We start from the raw sequence: 18,709 nt of genomic DNA, 5'->3' as shown, positions 1-18,709 counted from the left end.
CTCCCAGAGTTCTCCAGCCAGAAGAGCTAGCTGGAGAATTCTGGGAGTTGAAGTCCACAAGTCTTAAAGTTGCCAAGTTTGGGAACCACTGTTCTAGCAGTTCCAGGAATAAAGTTAGTGCAACAAGAACACTAAAGCAAGATTCCTACTAATAAAGTATCATATAACATTTTAGAGTCATCCAGCCAAAATAACAATGACAAGAATAGATTTTCTGTCACCTCAAAAATTACTGGATGAAGCTGCTACAGTCATTGGAGAGAAATGACCATCAATGAAAAATTAATTTAGATCATAGGTATTTTATATCACAGTTAAAAAAACTGTGTTCCGTAAGGGGAAAATAGATTAGGGAACACGAAGAGTAGACTTTAAAATATAACTAAGAAAAATGGAGCTCAAAGAGTAAAGAAAACGATCCCTAATAATTCCATAATATATCTGGCCAATAAATAAGGTATGTCCTTCAGTACTTCAGATCATTACAGAGACAATTTCTGAATTCAGAGCAATCATAACTTTACATGATTTTTCACTATGCTGTGGATGATTTCTAGCATCTCCCATTTATTTCAATCATCTGGATGAAGATATGTTTACTGTATCTCTGTTGAGTTTCATATGCCTTGCAAAAATCAAAATGGAGTCTCTTTGGGCTTGACTTCTTAGAATGTGGTTGTCTGATGATAATTCCTGCACTTTACAAACCATGTTTCTATCTATGGAGATTCTCAATCACCCAGAGCTTGGTTGTCCCAGGTGCTTTTCAAAAGGCAACTGAAATTTCTACGTGGTTTTTTTTTCCTTTTGAAAATGTTTTGCTTCACATCCAAAAAGCTTCAGTTCAGAACAGAATAAGCTTTTTGGATGAAAAGCAAAACACATAGAGCTCCAAATGGAGCTCCGTTTTGGCTGGCAGAGGGCTGCAGGAGACTGTCCCAGCTACAAATGGGGCCCAGGGGCCAGTGGTGGGATTCAACATTTTTTACTATCGGTTCTGTGGGCATGGCTTAGTGGGCGCGGCAGGGGAAGGATACTGCAAAATCCCCATTCCCTCCTGATCAGCTGGGACTCCGGAGGCAGAGAATAGATGTTTGATGCCTTCAATTCTAAGCAGCTCAAGGTTGAATCAGCCTTCCACCCTTTCAAGGATGGTAAAATGAGGACCCAGATTGTTGTAGGGCAATATACTGACTCTGTAAACTGCTTAAAAAGGGCTGTAAAGCACTGTGAAGCCGTATATAAGCGTGGCCTGTCAACAGAGCTGGCAGCAGATTCAGAGAGTGGGGAGGTTGAAAAGGAACATGGGCCAGTCTTGGAGTCTGGGGAAGGCTCTGAAAAGGGCTCGAGCCATATGCCAATTATCAGCTGCCTTCAGAGTCAGGCATCAGTGAGGCAAACAAACAGCTGCAGCCTGTTCCCAGTGTGTGCATGCGCAGAGTTGCCAGATGAAGAGAACAGCTAAGAAACAGGAATTGACTTGGGAGTAAGGCCACAGGTGGTATTCAGCAGGTTATGGCCAGTTCTGGAGAACCAGTAGCGGAAATTTTGAATAGTTTGGGGAACCGGTAAATACCACTTCTGATTGGCCCCACCCACCCAGTCACATGACTGCCAAGCCACTTCCACTCGGTCACATGTCTGGCAAGCCACTCCCACCTGGTCACATGGCCAGCAAGCCACATCCACAAAGCAGGCCACACCTACATAAGAGGTTCTAAAAAAAATTGAAACCCACCACTGGTTACAGCTCACTGCCAAGGAAAGGCCCTAAATCTAAATTACACCAAATAAAAACAATATCTTAAATGCTTATTATGGCCTGAGTTTCCTGCAAGGATTAGGAGTGACATGATAGCAGTATTCCAATAGCAGTTGTCACAAAGAAGAGGAAAAAGAAAAGAGTCAATCTATTTTCCAAAGCACTTGAAGGCAGAACAAGAAGCAATGGGTGGAAACTAACCAAGGAGAGAAGCAACCTAGAACTAACTGACAATTAGAATACTTAATCAGTGAAACGACTTGCCCCCAGAAGTTGTGGGTGGTTTTTAAGAAGAGATTGAACAACCATTTCAGACAAATGGCTTGAGCATGGGGTTGGACTAGAAGACCTTCAAGGTCCCTTCCAATTTTGTTATTCTGTTATTCTTATCAATGCTTAAAGATGCTTGCTGTTTTTTGTACCTTCCTTTCTTACACATTTAGTTCCATAAAGTCTCATGTAATTTTTTAAAAAGCAGTAAAAATAATAAAAGTATTTTTTAAATGCCTAAAATAAAATAAAAAAACATAAGTAATGTGGCCCTGAGACCTAAAAATATGAATACAGCCATCTTCCAACAGAGCTAAGATTTTTCTTAGATGACCAATTCAGAATGAAAATTTAACTTCCATAATATTTTTAAATTAATCTTTGAAATTCATTCAGCAAAAAGAGTTTAGAGATAGATTTCCATGCTACGTTTACTAGATTACTGTTAAAGTGACTGGATGCATCTTTTTTGTCAAAAAAATTTGGACTAAATGGGCTAACTTGATAAAACTAAGTGAGTTAGTATTAGAATTAGAATTGAAGGGACGTGGTGCCTCAGTGGCTAAGATGTTGAGCTTGTCAATCAGAAAGGTCGGCAGTTTGGCGGTTCGAATCCCTAGTGCCACGTAAGCACATAATCCCTATGAGCTCCCGTTACTTGTCCCAGCTTCTGCAAAATGCAAATACAAAAAATAGGGACCATCTTTGGTGGGAAGGTAACAGCATTCCGTGTGCCTTTGGCATTTAGTCACCCCGCCCACATGACCACGGAGACGTCTTCGGACAGCACTGGCTCTTCGGCTTTGAAATGGAGATGAGCACCGCCCCCTAGAGTCAGGAACGACTACCATATATGTGTGAGGGGAGCCTAGTATTGGAATAGCAATGCCAATTAGATATTTTGCTGAAATGCAACTTTGTCTTGCCATCAAACTCTGACTTTGAAAGACATGTTGGGTTTTATACATCAAACTCTGATTTTGAAAGACATGTTGGGTTTTATACAAAAAAAAATGACTGAAGAGTATTCTACACCCATTTGTTTTAGCTTCAGTGAGGAATCTAATCACCTCTAATGCCTCGAAACAGAAGAGTATTATGGTAAATTGAATGTAAAGCTTTGAAACAAAAGAAATTTCCCTTTTAATACTGGAATTCAGATTCATGCCATAGAATCAAATAGTCACCATGCATATCCAATCAGGAACCTCTTTGTTTCTTTTGGGAAGGGCTGAAGATCTGTTTGAATTGTATAAGAACACATGAGATTATATTTGCCTAGGAATATATATCACTGTTTGCTGAATTAAATATGCCTACATGCATAAATAACATCACGGAGGATATATATCTGTGACTAAAATTGCCTTTGAGAGCTGTGGAGGCAATGTAAATAAGATGAATAACAGTCTCTAGAACTGATGTGTATTTTAATATGAATTCTGGCATGATTATATATTTCACGCAAGCAAATTGCTGTTTGTGGCAAGTCAAGGACCCTGAGCATTCTTTGCCAAGATATGGCTTTAATTTTCAACTTTATGACTGGAATTTTAGCATCCGTATTTTTGTGGCATGAGAATCTTGGTGAATATCATCCTCTTTGGGCTTATTTCCAGAACCATTATGTGACCTCTTTTAAAATCTTGGCAACGCCCGAGGTCAACTTATAAGAGGGTGCCTTTCTCAGTCTTGATAGCTGCTGGGTATATTTGCACATTAATAGGCCGGTAGATAAATTCTGAACGGAACTCAAAATGAGAAATTTTAACTGTAAATTATTGCCAATTTGGAGATAGTGGGGAAGTTGTGGGTCAGCAAAACCCATTATACTTTGAATTAACTGATTTATAATGCCCAGTTTAAGGCATTTGAAAGGATGTGTTCTCAATATGAATCATCTGCTGGACAGTAATATATATATAAAATGAAGGTATGCACTGTCAAACAACGTGTCTTGGATCCTTTGGCAAATTTCAGAGACATCCCAAATTTTAAGAGATGTTATGTTTGAAGTAAAACCAACACTGCAATTTTACACCTTTAAAAAAAAACAGGATGAAGTTTAATACTGGTAATACAAAATGTGAAGAGAGGTACTGGACTATCCAATTTTGAAAAAAGCAACTGGTCTAAATTTTAAGGAATGTAAGATCTTACGATAAAGTTAACTCAACAAAAAATCATCTTCTGTATTTATTGGATTCATCAACAATTGCTTTTAAAGAGTTGGAAATCCGATTTCCTGTGTTGGTATATTACAAAAAAAATAAAAAAATTGAGGGGTGTCTGTGTATGGATTTAGTCATACCTTCCAATGTCTCTTTTTTTTTTGTTTCCAATGATTACATGTCAATGTGATTTAAAAAGAGCAAAAAGATACAGTAGTAATGAGAAATGTAAATATGATGATTTATCTCCCTAAATAATTGGATGTGAGATTTTTTGAAGAACTCTTTTTCCCTTCTAAGCATGAGAGTCAGTAAAAATTACTCTATGACGATTGGAAAAAATATTATTCCTGAGTTTAACGAGTAAATTAAAGAGAGGTGTTCCTATTAATTTTTGAAATGCTTTTATATTGCAAAAATGAGACTATGAAGCAAAGTTTCTGTATCATCTGATTTAATAATATGGTATCAGAAACAAGCTAGTTTTATAGTAATACAGCATTATACAGAATCTCTCCCCCCCCCCTTCACTTTCAGTTCACTTCAACTGCTGTTAGGTATTTCTTTACTGATGGCATAATCACGGTGGTATCACTTATCCTTGTTACGTAGCTGTACTTCACCAATTAAAAATGACAGCTGGGATTGGTGCATTCTGCATAGAATCTGTTTTATTTTTACAAAAGGGCAAACAAAACATGACAGCAACCTTCTCCTGCCCCACTTCCTGATATATAAGCTTGCTGTCTTTACACCGACTTCCCAAAGAAAGGTAGAGAACAATGGAAAACATTTATACCTCAACCTATATTCACATCCACTAATAAGAGCATGCATTTAAGACAACTGCAGTAGTTCCTACAAATGAGAGCCCTCCTTCCCCTTATAATGCGTACTCAGAAGTAAACCCATCCAACAGATCAGACCTGCAGGTAAGTTACACATGGAAGAATTGTTCTAGCGGTATAAATTTTGAAGCAGTTGATTACACTTAACATGAATATCACTGAATATTTTCAGGGAGGTTTATCGATTCAATCAAGGAAAGCAAAAGGTGAAAAGTATAAAATGCCGTATGGAAAAGCGCTAAAGAATTTAAAAAAAAACCCCATAAGCTAAAAGGATTTTCTTTTAACCCATTCTCTTTATATCAAAATAAATGCGCGTACACCCCAAGGCAAACGTACCATAAACCTAGTGATCGTCTCTAATGAATAAATAAAATAAATGTATTTTAATAAAACACAGCCAGAGCTGCAAGAAATGCCCCATACTCACGTTGACTCTCATCTTGTATCACTTGGCACCGTTGTCTCCCATCACTTCGAAGTCCATGCTAAAACCAGCTTTGCATTTCTGCAGCACACTGTTTAAAAGTCTACTGGTGAGCCTCAGCTGTCTAACTCTGCTCTCCTTTTGCAGCACCAATAAGTCATTTTTTTTTCCCCCTGAGTGAAATGAACAGCCTTCCTTGGGGTGGGCGGAGGGAGGAAGGATTGCGGGATGTGCGTGATGTGTCCAAATCACATCACCCACTGAAATTCTCCCCCCCCCCCAGGATTGCAACCGGCTTGCAGTTTTAATTCATGCAGATTGAAAGGTCTCCCCAGAAGGTGCTTGGTAGTCTCCAATGTACGAGGCTCACACCTCGAAGGATCCCTAAATGCGGGGATTCAGAAAGGCTGAACGTGGCTAAGGAATATGGTCTTTGAGCCCTTCTTCAGAGCAGCCGTTCTAACACTGCAGTCAAAGTTGCCGGTTTTCTGGTTTTCTGATGGGTGTTTTTACTTCTCATTTTTTTTCCCCAGCATGGCTGCCTCAAGAGTTCCCTTTCAAATCCCAAGCAGAGGCTGAATAAGAACATCTTTAAACAGGGCGGGGAGGAGGGGCGGGGAGAGAATATTTATCAAAAGGAACAAAGCCATGACAGAGCCATTAAAAAAAAAAATACTTTCACTGAGGCCTGCCTATTCAAAGGGGACATCTGTCCTGGACTGGCATCTGCAATGTAAATCACTTCAAAAAGAAAAAAAAAGAACCCTAGCCACATGGTGTGGGTTGGAGGGACTTTCATAGATCTGGAAATATCTATCGCCCACTTTCAAAAAACGGGGCTATCTGAGCAAGGGAAAAAGCTTTCTCCTAGGTAGGTTCCATGCTATTACTGAAGATGATGATGGTATCCATTTAGACGTGTGCGACTCTTGGTGGTTTTATGGGCCAGGTCCAGGGGTGGCCGTCAAAATTTTTAGCAAGGGGTTCTCTGCCTGGTTGCTGGGTGGGCGTGGTCATGGTGGGTGTGGCCTAGTCATCCTCCTGCACCACGACAGGGGGGTGTTTTTGCCATTCCCGGGCTCCGGAGGCTTTCCTCAAGCCTCCGTGAGGCAAAAATGGCCACCCCAGGCTCCAGAAGCTCTCTGAAGGCTGGAAATGGGCTTGTTTCCAGACTTCCCAAACATAGGCCCATTTTTCACCTTCCCCGAGCCTCCACGTGCGCGCCCTGCACTTATCTGCATTAAAAATGGGCCGCATGGGGACTCCTGGGAGGGGCAAGGAAAGATGGGCGGGGCCATCCAGGAGTGGAATTTGGGGGTTCTCTGAACTGCACAGAATCTTAGCTAGAGGGTCTCCTGGACCCCTGCGAAATAAGCGCTTGGCCTCATTTTCGGGGAGGTTTTATTATTTTGAGGTGCAGGAGGCCTCTTAACCTCGGCCCTTGGCTCAAGGCCTGCAGGTCAGATGATCCACAAAGGTCTGGAAGTTCTGCTTCTGGCACCCTCTTGCCAGCCCTAGAGTCGCTGGGCCTCCCGCTCTTTTTGCAGCCGCCACAAAGAGAAGAGGTGCGGTACCTGGAGTTTGTGGGAGCGGTCACCATGAGGCCATTCCGTGTAGATGGCAGGTACATATGGGGCATTTGGGGCATGTTCCCGTTCCCTTCCCGCCCCAGGAAATGCTGGGGAATGGTTATGCATGCGTTTAAATGTTTTAGGAGATGGCTTATTTTCAGGGGAGGGCTTATTTTAGCTCATGCGCTCAAAAGCCCGATTGGACTTATTATCCAGGGAGGTGTTATTTGGGGGGAAACAGGGTATCTGTATGCACACAATCAATCTGTACAACCTTAACGGGGTTTAGTCCTTCATGTCTATTATCTCACTAAACTGCAAAACCCTTATTTGTTGGCATATCAGATAGAATAGGATTCTCTTTATTTCCATTCAACAGTAGTTCTGCTACATCTACTCTGAAAATTCCCTTGAAGATTGCAAAACGCTCATTTTTCTTTGTTTCCTATTTTTTTGGGGGGGCATTAGCCATAGAAAATATATGCAACAACTGGGTAGCATTTTGAATAGGCTACGTGCTTTTACAATGTTTCCTCTTTCGTCGCCTTTTTCCACTGTGAGAACTCAGTATGGTTTCCTCATTTGAAGCACCAGGAACTTAGCTTATTCAAAGCTGGCCTGAACCTCCTTTCCCAGCCCTGGGTTTCTATCTGTTTTTACTTGTGATTTTCCAGAAAGCTGATTATGTTGGCAGGCCAATATATATATTTTAAATCCTACCTTTAATATTTTCAAGGCAATTAACCTCATAGTCCTTCCTTCTGCTAATTTCTCCACAATAACAACCCTGTGAGGTAAATTGGGCTAAGAGAGAGAGAGCCCAAAGTCACTTAAAAGGGATTTCATGGCTAAGGCAGGACTAGAACTCACTGTCTCCTACCCTTGTGCCTCAACCACTAGATCAGGGATGTCAAACTTGATTTCATCGAGGGCCACATCAGGATTGTGTTTGACCTTGCGGGATGGGATGGCCATTTTTATGACCCTATAATCCTTTAATTTGGGGTAGAGTCGGGGTGATTGAATGGAGCTGAGCATTTACTGGCTGAGTGCCCTTCCTGATGCCTATGCAGAGTTCACAGCAGATACTTTCTCTTGTTGTCCTTAGAAAGAAACATCTGCTGCTCCCTAGGATTGAACTCTCAATCTTCCAAGAGGGAGGTTAGTATTTTCACCACTAGGCCACCACATTGCTCCACCCATCATTATTTAATAAAATTTACTGATCACAAATCAGCCTCCCAGTTAGAAAAATATTTTAACAACTTACATGCCTCAGTATCTCAGAAGAGCTCAATTCAAACAACTGGACTCCATAGTAAGACAAGGGAGGTTTCATGGAATCTCAGATGAAGGAAAATTGCCCATCTGTGGAGTACCAGCCATTGAAGACATGACACATTCTTGTTGATTGCAAATTACACTGTGCAGAAAGGGCTGCTTATTTAGATGTTTAATTTAAAAACTAAATAATATTGGGAGGTATCTGAAAGAAATAGCCTTACTCATTGCAGGGAACAAACCTGCCCATTGTCAATAAGACTGCACTCTTCATTTCAAAGTGTTTTTGCTTTTCAAAGATTTTTTGCATTTCAAAGGACATCTCAAAGAGAACAAGATGTCTGTTTTGAAGTTTTGTTTTACCTATTTGCATTTTTGTATCACTTTTATATATATATGATACAGTTAGTTGAGTTAATTAGTAGTTTTCATCTTTTGTTTTACCTTATACTATTTTATTATATTTTATTTGCAGTTATTTTATCCCACTACACTGGATTTTATCTCATTTTATTGTATTTTATTGTGCCTGATAGTCTTGTTTCATATGGTCAATTGACTAATCAATCAGGTATATCCTATCCTATCCTATCCTATATCCTATCCTATCCTATCCTAGCCTAGCCTAGCCTAGCCTAGCCTACGCATAGCATAGCGTAGCGTAGCGTAGCGTAGCGTAGCGTAGCGTAGCATAGCGTAGCGTAGCGTAGCATAGCATACCATAGCATAGCATAGCATGGCTTACTTGAGGGAGCGGCCTCTATGAGGCCATTCCATGTGGATGGCAGGTAAATATAGGGCCCCCTTTCCCCCCAGGAAACGGTTGGGGAACGGTTGTGCATGTGTTTAAATATTTTAGGAGAGGGCTTATTATCTGGGGAGGTCTTATTTTCAGGGAAATGGGGGGATCTGTATGCACACAATCAATCTGTATAACTTTAACCTAAACCTTAATGGGGTTTAGTCCTTCATGTCTATTACCTCACTAAACTGCAAAACCCATATTTGTTTGCATATCAGACACAATAGGATTCTCTTTATTTCCATTTAACAGTAGTTCTGCTACATCTATTCTGAAGGTTCCCTTGAAGATTGCAAAATGCTCGTTTTTCTTTCCTTTCCTTTCCTATCCTATCCTATCCTATCCTAGCCTAGCCTAGCCGAGCCGAGCCTAGCCTAGCCTAGCCTAGCCTAGCCTAGCCTAGCCTAGCCTAGCCTAGCCTAGCCTAGCCTAGCCTAGCCTAGCATAGCATAGCATAGCATAGCATAGCATAGCATAGCATGGCTTACTTGATGCATATTGTAATAAGGCTTACTACCCACTTGGCTGAACCGGTCTGAACTGGTAGGCACCCACCTCTGGCCCATTTCCCCGAACTGGTTCCCTGGTGTTTTTTAGTATTTTTTTCATGCTCAGCGCATGCGCAGAACAATTTATAGTCAACTGCAAATGCGCATGTGGCAGCAACCCAGCCTCGGACATAATATATAGGTATCATGAGTAGGAGCTACTGATATTTTTACAGTATGCTATACTGCACAACCCTGTTACTAGTTAGATCACCCTTTGAAAAAAACCTGGTGTAGTCTGATATGGGTCGCATGGCAACTCAGCAGTTAAGACACTGAGCTTGCCAACTGCCCAGGTTTGAGATCAAAGCACCACACAACAGGATGAAATCCTGTCCTCACTCCAGCTCATGCTCCAGCGGCTTGAAAGCATGCAAATCAGTGGTGGGTTCCAGATCCCATTGCAACCAGTATGGTGCAACGGGGCCGGACGTCCACCACATGCACACACGCAGCACATGTGTGGCACACGCACAGCGTGTGCATGTGTACTTACCGCCTGTGACACTCCACAATTGCTCCGTGATGCTCCAGCTGCATGGAGGAGCATTGCATAGGCGCCATACGCACCGTACACGTAAACCCCGATCGGCTCAAATATAGGCAAGGATGGTGGGCGGGCAGGTGGCCCGACTGGAACACCATACCGGAACGGTACCTGATGCTCCCAGCAAGCACCGGTAGGCTCGTACTGGGGCATACCGGTCGTATCCCACCACTGATGCAAATGTAAGTAGATAAATAGGTACCACTATATTTAGTCTGATATGACCAAAATGAGCATTAAATTTTAAGCTGACCATATTTTACTCCAATGCTGGACAGTCTTATGATCAATTAAGAGTATATATCATACATCAAAAGGCAATTGTAGTGTCAACTTTGAATCGAACCTGGTAGAAGCCATTATAAAGCCCTTCATGGTATTGGACCTGGGTACTTGAGAGACCGCCTGCTGCCAATCACCTCCACTAGACCGATTAGATCCCACAGATTAGGCCTCCTCCGAATTCCATCCGCCGGCCAGTGCCGACTGGCCACTACCCGGGGAAAGAGCCTTCTCTGTGGCTGCTCTGACCCTCTGGAACGAACTCCCCGTGGAGATTCGAACCCTCACCACTCTCCAGGCCTTCCGCATAGCCCTTAAAACCTGGCTGTTCCGACAGGCCTGGGGCTAAAGAACTGTTGCCCCCGTCTCGAATGGTATGACTGTTGTGTGTTTTTAAATTATGTATTGTTATGTTTTGTCTTTTATTTTCTGTCTGTACCCCCCTTCCCTGATTTGAATTGTGAGCCGCCCTGAGTCCCCTTCGGGGGGAAAGGGTGGCATATAAATATAATAAAATCAAAATCAATTTTTCTATTCCTCAGAGGGAGGAGGGGGAAGGAGGATGAAATATGTTGCTAGACAAAATACAGAACTTTCTCATGGGAACCAAATTCATCTCTATAGAGACGGGGGATGAGTGCCTGAAGAGCCCTTAAATTAACCTAATTGTTCAACATGACCTGTGACTTTAGGGGAAGGTGTTATTTCTTATTTTAATTATTCTGAAACCACAGGAAACATTTAGAGTTGTTTTTCCATTTGATTGTGCCGGTATGATGTACCCCATAAAGAAGTTCTTAAAGGTAGACCTGAGCCTCAGAGTTCTGATTTGCTTGGGTTTGTAGTGGCAAACGAACTTCAATAATAAATCTATATTTACCTACCTAAACAAATAAACAGAATGAACATGAGCAGGCAAAAGAAAAAAACAACAACAGGGAGAATGGGAGAAAAGTCCAATTTCCTGCTGGGTTGCCCAATGACTTTACTTGTAGAAAGGTATGTAATGGAAGATATGACTGACCTTGGAGAAAAGGGAAAAGAGATGCTGTCTAGGAAACAATCAGGCAGGAGAAGGGAAGAGCCTGCAGTTACTTAACCATCAGAGAAAAAAACTTTAACTCAAGCAGTTAAAAATGGAGGTGGGACGTTTTTGCTTTCAGACTATTATTTTAACATAGCTTGACAATAAAGTAGAATTAGTTCATCTTGTTGTGTTGGTTGTCTGGGATACTGGGTGGGTGAAGAAACTGGTAGGGAATTACTATTAATTCCCTACTATTGATTGGCTGACAGATTGAGTTTTTATTCCGTGTAAATAACACCTACCGGTAGTTCTATCTACCCCAGTCGTCATAATATAAAAGCACGGTTAGAAATCATAATAATAATAATTAATTATTATTATTTATTGTCAGTGCACAACATATGTACAATGAGATTGGTTGAGCTCCTTCAGTGCACACACCCCAACACAATAAATTCACAGTGAAGACCAAAAAAAATATCGCTAACCCAATAAATCATATTAACAAACATCCAGTCCCATTACACCAGTGTGAACCTGTTACACATTGCACCAGCCCTGCAAGTCCATCGTACTACTTAGTTATGATGTTATTTCGCATTCTGGAGTCTGACAGCGCACGGATAAAAACTATTCTTCAGCCTGTTTGTGTGGCTGGTTATGCTTCTATATCTCCTTCCTGAAGGTAGGAGGGTAAAGAAGTGCTGACTGGGGTGTGAATCGTCCCTGAGGATTTTCCTCCCTGTTCTAAGATCATGCAAAAAACTAGCCTCAGTTTCAGGCAATCCAACTGGATGTAGGAGTTCTATAGTTAGACAAGAGAGCCAACACCAAGTTCTAACAAAACAAAAAAATGATTTAGAAATTATTCCAGTATAAACCTTTGGATTCTAGCAATAAGCAATTCTGGTCATTTGTGTGACTAGAACTATCAACTCTTCAAAAGTCCTATTCTTCTGCTGGGGGTGCCCCAAAGTGTTTTGTCAAACTCTGGTTTCATCATGCATGCATCCTATGGTCAAGTGGACATTGGAATCATGAAATATGATTTTGGAGAATGCATTTCTAGCGATGGCTAGAAATAGTAGTAGTTAAAGATGCTGAGCTTGTCAGCTGGACATCTGACAGTCCAGGTTTGAGATCTGGGTGCCGCACAATGGAGTGAGTTCCCTTTCCTTGCCCCAGCTCCTGCCCACCTAGCAGTTTGAAAGCATACAAATGCAAGTAGATAAATAGTACCACTTTGGTGGGAAAGTAACAGTGTTCTGTGTCCCTTTGGCCTATAGCCATACCTGCCACATCACCACAGATAAGGTCTTTGGACAATGCTGGCTCCTTCACTTAAGAAATGAAGAAGGGCACCATGCTCTGGAGTTAGACATGACTGGACCGGGAAACCTTTACCTCCAGTTTAAGACTTGATGAAGCCAACTGCTCTCCTAAAACATTTAAGTCAACATACAGTAGGATGGTGAGATTTAAGTTATCTTCTGAGGACAACCTCCACCATAAAAACCTATCCGCTTAGAAGCATCTATATCATCCATTTAGAATAGCAATAGCAATAGCAATAGCAGTTAGACTTATATACCGCTTCATAGGGCTTTCAGCCCTCTCTAAGCGGTTTACAGAGTCAGCATATCGCCCCCACAGTCTGGGTCCTCATTTCACCCACCTCGGAAGGATGGAAGGCTGAGATTAGAACCACTGAACTGCAGATAACAGTCAGCTGAAGTGGCCTGCACCCTAACCCTAACCACTGCGCCACCTTGGAAACATCCATACCAAGCAAAAAATAAAAATAAAACCCTCTATCAGCCTTTTCCTAACCATTCAAAAGTACAAATAGTTAGATCCTGTGCCCCGTTCGGGTCTGAATTTTATCATTATTATGTTTTTAGTTCTTCATTGGTTCTTCAATAATATTTTAGATTTCTCCAAAATAGCCTTATAATGTTTACAGTGCAAGCCTATAAATAAGTATAGGAGTGCTACAGGGGAATTTTAGCTTCTGCAGATTTATTCATAAATCACTCTAATTATGTCCAACAAAACTTATTGAAAGCTTAAGTTCCCTTAAACTGCTGTCATATAGACACGCTTCTCTAGAATTAAGTCCTAGTGATCTCTATGATTTTTTAAATATTTGTAAAAGACTAGAACATACCTCTTTTAACTCACATTTCAAAGGTTTCTGCAATCAAACTCCCCCTGAATTTACCTTTGCAAGTGTGCCGAATCCAAAGTTTCTATCCATAGTTGTAAGAGATACCACTTCCTGAATCATCATCAGTCATCAAAGCAGGACAGCTGAGTTTTGCAAGAAGTTTGAGGTCAGAAGTGTTTTGAGAAAAAGGATCTGAAATCATATCCCTCTAAAGGCGTCCTGGTTGGGGGAATTTCTATCTCTTTCAGCTAAGTTGAATATCATCAATGCATAACGATCAGGACAGAGGCGGGAGTCTAATTTTAAAATGAGTTGAATTCTCATGACTGATTGCAGCTTTACTTCAAATAACCACACACAGGAAAAAAAACTTTTTTTTTTGCTTTGCTTCATCTTCCTGTAGTTCCTATTTTAGACAAGTAGGAAGGACTGTAAGGCTTGCTAGCTGTAAACATATTGCAAGAAGCGGTTTGCTTGCTTTAATAGTGGGAATGTTTACCACCGGGATGAAATGTCATTGATAGTTCCAATCGGCTCTGAAATTATCCAAAGCAGCATTAAAACTCAAAAGTTGGAGTGTAAAATTTCATGCTCTGGATTTAAAGAGGGCTGTTAGAGGCAGAGGATTAGGGTGTGTGTACAATGTAACACCACCATCATGATTATGTCTACGCACAAGGAAATCCTAGTGCAATTTAGTGAGATGGCTAGTCTAGTGAAGAGAAGGACCAGGGAAGACATGATAGCAATGTTCCAATATTTGAGGGACTACCACAGACAGAAGGGGGTCAAGCTATTTTCCAAAGCATCTGAAGGCCAGACAAGAAATAATGGATTTAAAGTGGTCAAGGAGAGATTCAACCTAGAAATAAGAAGAAATTTTCTGACAGTGAGAACAATCAACCAATGGAACAGCTTTACCTTCGGAAGTGGTGGGAGCTTCATCACTTGAGACTTTCAAGAAGAAACTGGACTGCCATTTGCCAGAAATAGTGTATGGATCTCCTGCTTGAGTGGGGGGATTTGGATTAGATGACCTATAAGGTCCCTTCCAACTCTGTTAATCTGTTAAATCTGAATTGATTTTCTAGGGGGAAAGGCATCTGTCTTACCAAACTTTTCATTTCAAAAATGCCTACGTACCCTTCAAAACAAAACATTCACTGAGGGCATAAAATAAAGTAAAAAATTAAAACATAACAGATAAATATATACACCGATAAAAGAAAAGCTTCCCCCCACCAAAAAAAAACCATGCGTGTAAAATATTAACAGAATGGTGGAAAGAACCATTTTGTTCTGGAAAGACAATAAAGTCTATGCCAGACATACCTCGCTTCAGATGTAGGGATAACCATTCAGGAAACCTCAGCAGTGGAAGCTGCTTAGAGCATGTCTCCGAGATCTTCAGGAAATATGTAAGAATGCACCGTATTGAAAGAGATGTTCCTTCAGATCCTTTAGACCAGAGTTTTTCCACACTTGTCAACTTGAAGATGTGTGGGCTTCAATTTCCCCATGCTGGGTGGGGAATTCAGAGGTGAAGTCCACAGGTATTGAAAGTTGCCATGTTTGGCAAAAGCTTTCGATAGTAAGACTGAAATTGTACAGGTAAAAAGTTCACTGAAGACCTAATTCCAGTTAAAGAGCCTGTGTGGTGCAATGCTTAAGGAGTTGGGCAAGGATGGAAGAGGCACAGGTTCAAGTCCGTGCTCAGCCATGATTACTCATTGGGTGACTTTGACTCAGTCCAAACTACTCTGCAGGTTTGTTATAGGGATGAAGTGAAGGTCTCATGCAGTGGTGGGATTCAAATAATTTAACAACTGGTTCTCTGCCCCAATGACCAGCAGGGTAGGTGGGGATTGGTGGTCATGTTACTGGGTGGGCATGGCCAACTCAACACTCACGTTGATGGGCACTTCACCTTAGCTGTTACAATGTAATAAGGGTTAACCAGAGAGGCAGTTTCTGTAAGCAGGGCAATAAAGATTAGGCTAGAAACAACACCAGAAAGTTTCCTTCCTGCCTTCCTTATAAGATTAGCCCTGCAAAGTGGAAAAAAAACAAAATGAGATTTCTTCCAACAACCGGTTCCCTGAATTGCTTAGAAAGTTACCAACCGGTTCTCCTGAATCGGTGCGAACTGGCTGAATCCCACCACTGGTCCCATGTAATTAGCTTCAATAAACAGAGTTTCTCAAACTCAGCAGCTTGAAGATGTTTGCATCTCAGCTTCCAAAATTGAATGAGGAACTGGTTGTAAAATTCTGGAAGCTGAAGTTGACACATCTTAATGCTGTTGAATGAAAATGTAGTGCAGTGGTAGTCAACCTGGTCCCTATTGCCCACTAGTGGGCATTCCAGCTTTCATGGTGGGCGGTGGGGGTTTGCTGTAACTCTGCTTTATAAATTTTATAAAGTAAAGTTACATCCCTACTTTATAAATCACCATTTCTGTGGAACTGGTGGGTGGTCAGAAAATTTTACTACTAACAGAGATACAAAAGTGGGTGGTAGGTATAAAAAGGTTGACTACCCCTGATGTAGTGTGTAAAGAAAATGACCTTCATGGAGATATGTAAGATTGAGGAGAAGGGAGTAAAGCTTACTTTAAGTACATAATGACAGATAATATTTGGAAAGGGATTAGACAAACAGTTCACTAATTTACTGAACCAGAAGATGTACAATACTATAAGAAGGTAATTTATGAAACTATGTATAAGTAGGACACAGAATTAAAAGATTCTGTTACTATAGACTAGGGGTGTCAAACATAAGGCCCACGGGCCACATCCAGCCTGTGATGTGGTAAGATCCAGTCTGTGGGGCTGTCCTGGAAAATGTAAGAGGCTGGCCCACATCACTTCAGGCTAGTCTACCCAGTGCAAAGAGGAAATATGCCAGCAGTTTGGGGAGTGGCATCAAGCTGGCCATGACCACCCAGTCAGCCATACCCACCCAGTCAGCCATGCCCAGTGAGTGGCATCAAGATGGCCACACCCACCCAGTTAGCCATGCCTCCCCAGCCCCTTGAAGTCAACCATAGCCCTGATGCGGCCCTCAATGAAATTGAGTTTGACATCCCTGCATTAGCCCATCTCAATAAAAGTAGTTTTAGTCTTCCTGTGGAGTTGATTTCTTGCGTTACTTTACCTGGACAGAAATGCAGGTATAAATCTAGCAAATAAAAATATATATTTCCTTTTGTATTTTATACTAACTGAAGCTGTTGAATTGTCATTAAAGGCAACCCCATGTAGAATGCATTGCAGTAATTTAAGTGGTACATTACCAGATCCTGTGAAGGTATTTTTTTAAGTAGGACTGCTTGTAAAAAAACTTATTGTATCAGAAAACACATGTGTTTTAATGACAGAGATAAAATTACAGAGTAACAAAGATGGAAGAGAACTTGAAAGTCTTATAGGCCAAGTCACTGCTGTGAAGTTCCCAGAAGATGACCTAATTAATTTATGAGACTTGAGACAAAGTTCAAAAGAAATCCATTCATTTATTAGGATCAACATTCTGGCATGTACTCCTATGGAGCCAAAACTGGCTTCTGCTTAATTGCATTTTAACTTTACCCCTCTATCTCCTCCCTTCTATCATGCATCATAAATTATATTCACAAAATAGGTTGTAGAAATGCATGGAATCTTCCCTCGAATGCCAACCTGATAATAGTCAAGGCAACACTTTAAAAGTTGACATCTGGCTCCCCTCACTTTCCGAAAGCAACCTGTGTGACACAAAGACAATTTGATTACAGGTATATAATGTAGGGATCCGTTCCTCCCCCAGGCTTGCCTGGATTTTCTGCATAGAATTTTGCTATAAGGTAATCAGCCTGGATGTTCCTACTTTTTACCCAAGATGCCTCTGATAAGGGGTAGCCCTTGATTAAGTATTGGAGTTGTATTCTGTGCCACCTCGAATCAAGGACTCATTGAACTTCATAATGGGTTTAGCCCCCTATGACCACAGGGCCCAGGGGCTCCCGGGGAAGTGGTCTCAGAGTGGATATGATCATGGGTTTTAAGGGCCTGCTGTGGTGCTGTGGTTCCCTGCCGGCTGGGTGGTTTCTGGTCAGGTTGACCTCTCTCTTTTGTGTCTGGTTGCTTTCTCATGTCGTTGGGTAGAGGTACCCATAGCGGAGGGAGGGAAAACACTGCCCTCTAAAGGCCACATCGGGAACGACACTTCAGATAAATAAAAATATTTTTTTTAACTTTTTAAATCGGGACTTTTTGAACATGCAGCGGGCTATGGGACAAATTTTGAAAAATCGTGACTGTCCCACCAAAAGCGGGACGTCTGGTCACCTTATCCAAGCACCCCAAATATTGGGAAGTGACTGGAGAGCTTGGGATTCAGGAAGCCTGGAAATCTTGATAGATTTTAAAAGTAAGTTTTGGCTCTCTGTGAAGTTCCCAGAAGTTCCCAGAAGAGCCGAGGTGGCGCAGTGGTTAGGGTGCAGTACTGCAGGCCACTTCAGCTGACTGTGATCTGCAGTTCAGCGGTTCAAATCTCACCGGCTCAAGGTCAACTCAGCCTTCCAATCTTCAGAGGTGGGTGAAATGAGGACCCAGACTGTGGGGGCAAGTTGCTGACTCAGTTTGCTAAAAAATCTGGAAACTGCTTAGAGAAGGCTGAAAGCCCTATGAAGCGGTATATAAGTCTAATAAATAAATAAATAAAGATGACCTGATTAATTTATGAGCCTTGAGACAAAGTTCAAAAGAAATCCATCCATTTATTAGGATCAACATTCTGGCGTGTACTCCTAGGGAGCCAAAACCGGCTTCCGCTTAATTGTGTTTGAACTTTACCTTTCTATCTCCTCCCTTCTGTCATGCGTCATAAATCATATTCATGAACTAGGTTGTAGAAATATGAGATCCAACTTGGCCGAAGGTACGCATGGAATCCTCCCTCGAATGCCCACCTGATAATAGTCATGGCAGCTCTTTACATGCTGACAACTGCTTTAGCAGGAG

The 18,709-nt window shown here is 41.5% G+C and overlaps 1 protein-coding gene across 2 annotated transcripts in view; it reads right to left on the bottom strand.

The window, feature by feature from the left end:
* The window catches only part of CASS4 (Cas scaffold protein family member 4), a 50,118-nt gene extending 36,193 nt beyond the window's left edge, over positions 1-13,925 (bottom strand). Inside the window, exon 1 of one of the 2 annotated variants that reach the window (XM_087720494.1) lies at positions 13,758-13,925. In XM_087720494.1, the coding sequence (XP_087576620.1) occupies positions 13,758-13,826 (69 nt within the window). In that variant the 5' untranslated portion in view covers positions 13,827-13,925. Of the gene's footprint in view, positions 1-5,481; positions 5,636-13,757 lie in introns of those variants that run through there. The other variant, XM_087720495.1, reaches the window with a different exon arrangement.
* Between the last annotated feature and the right edge of the window lie 4,784 nt (positions 13,926-18,709).

The sequence above is a fragment of the Thamnophis sirtalis genome, unplaced genomic scaffold (assembly GCF_051295495.1).
Source record: "Thamnophis sirtalis isolate CommonGarterSnake01/CBP01778 unplaced genomic scaffold, rThaSir2_p1.2 scaffold_7, whole genome shotgun sequence".
NCBI lineage: Eukaryota > Metazoa > Chordata > Lepidosauria > Squamata > Natricidae > Thamnophis > Thamnophis sirtalis.
The sequence above is the reverse complement of the archived record's forward strand: the minus strand, read 5'-3'. Positions and strand labels throughout refer to the sequence as shown.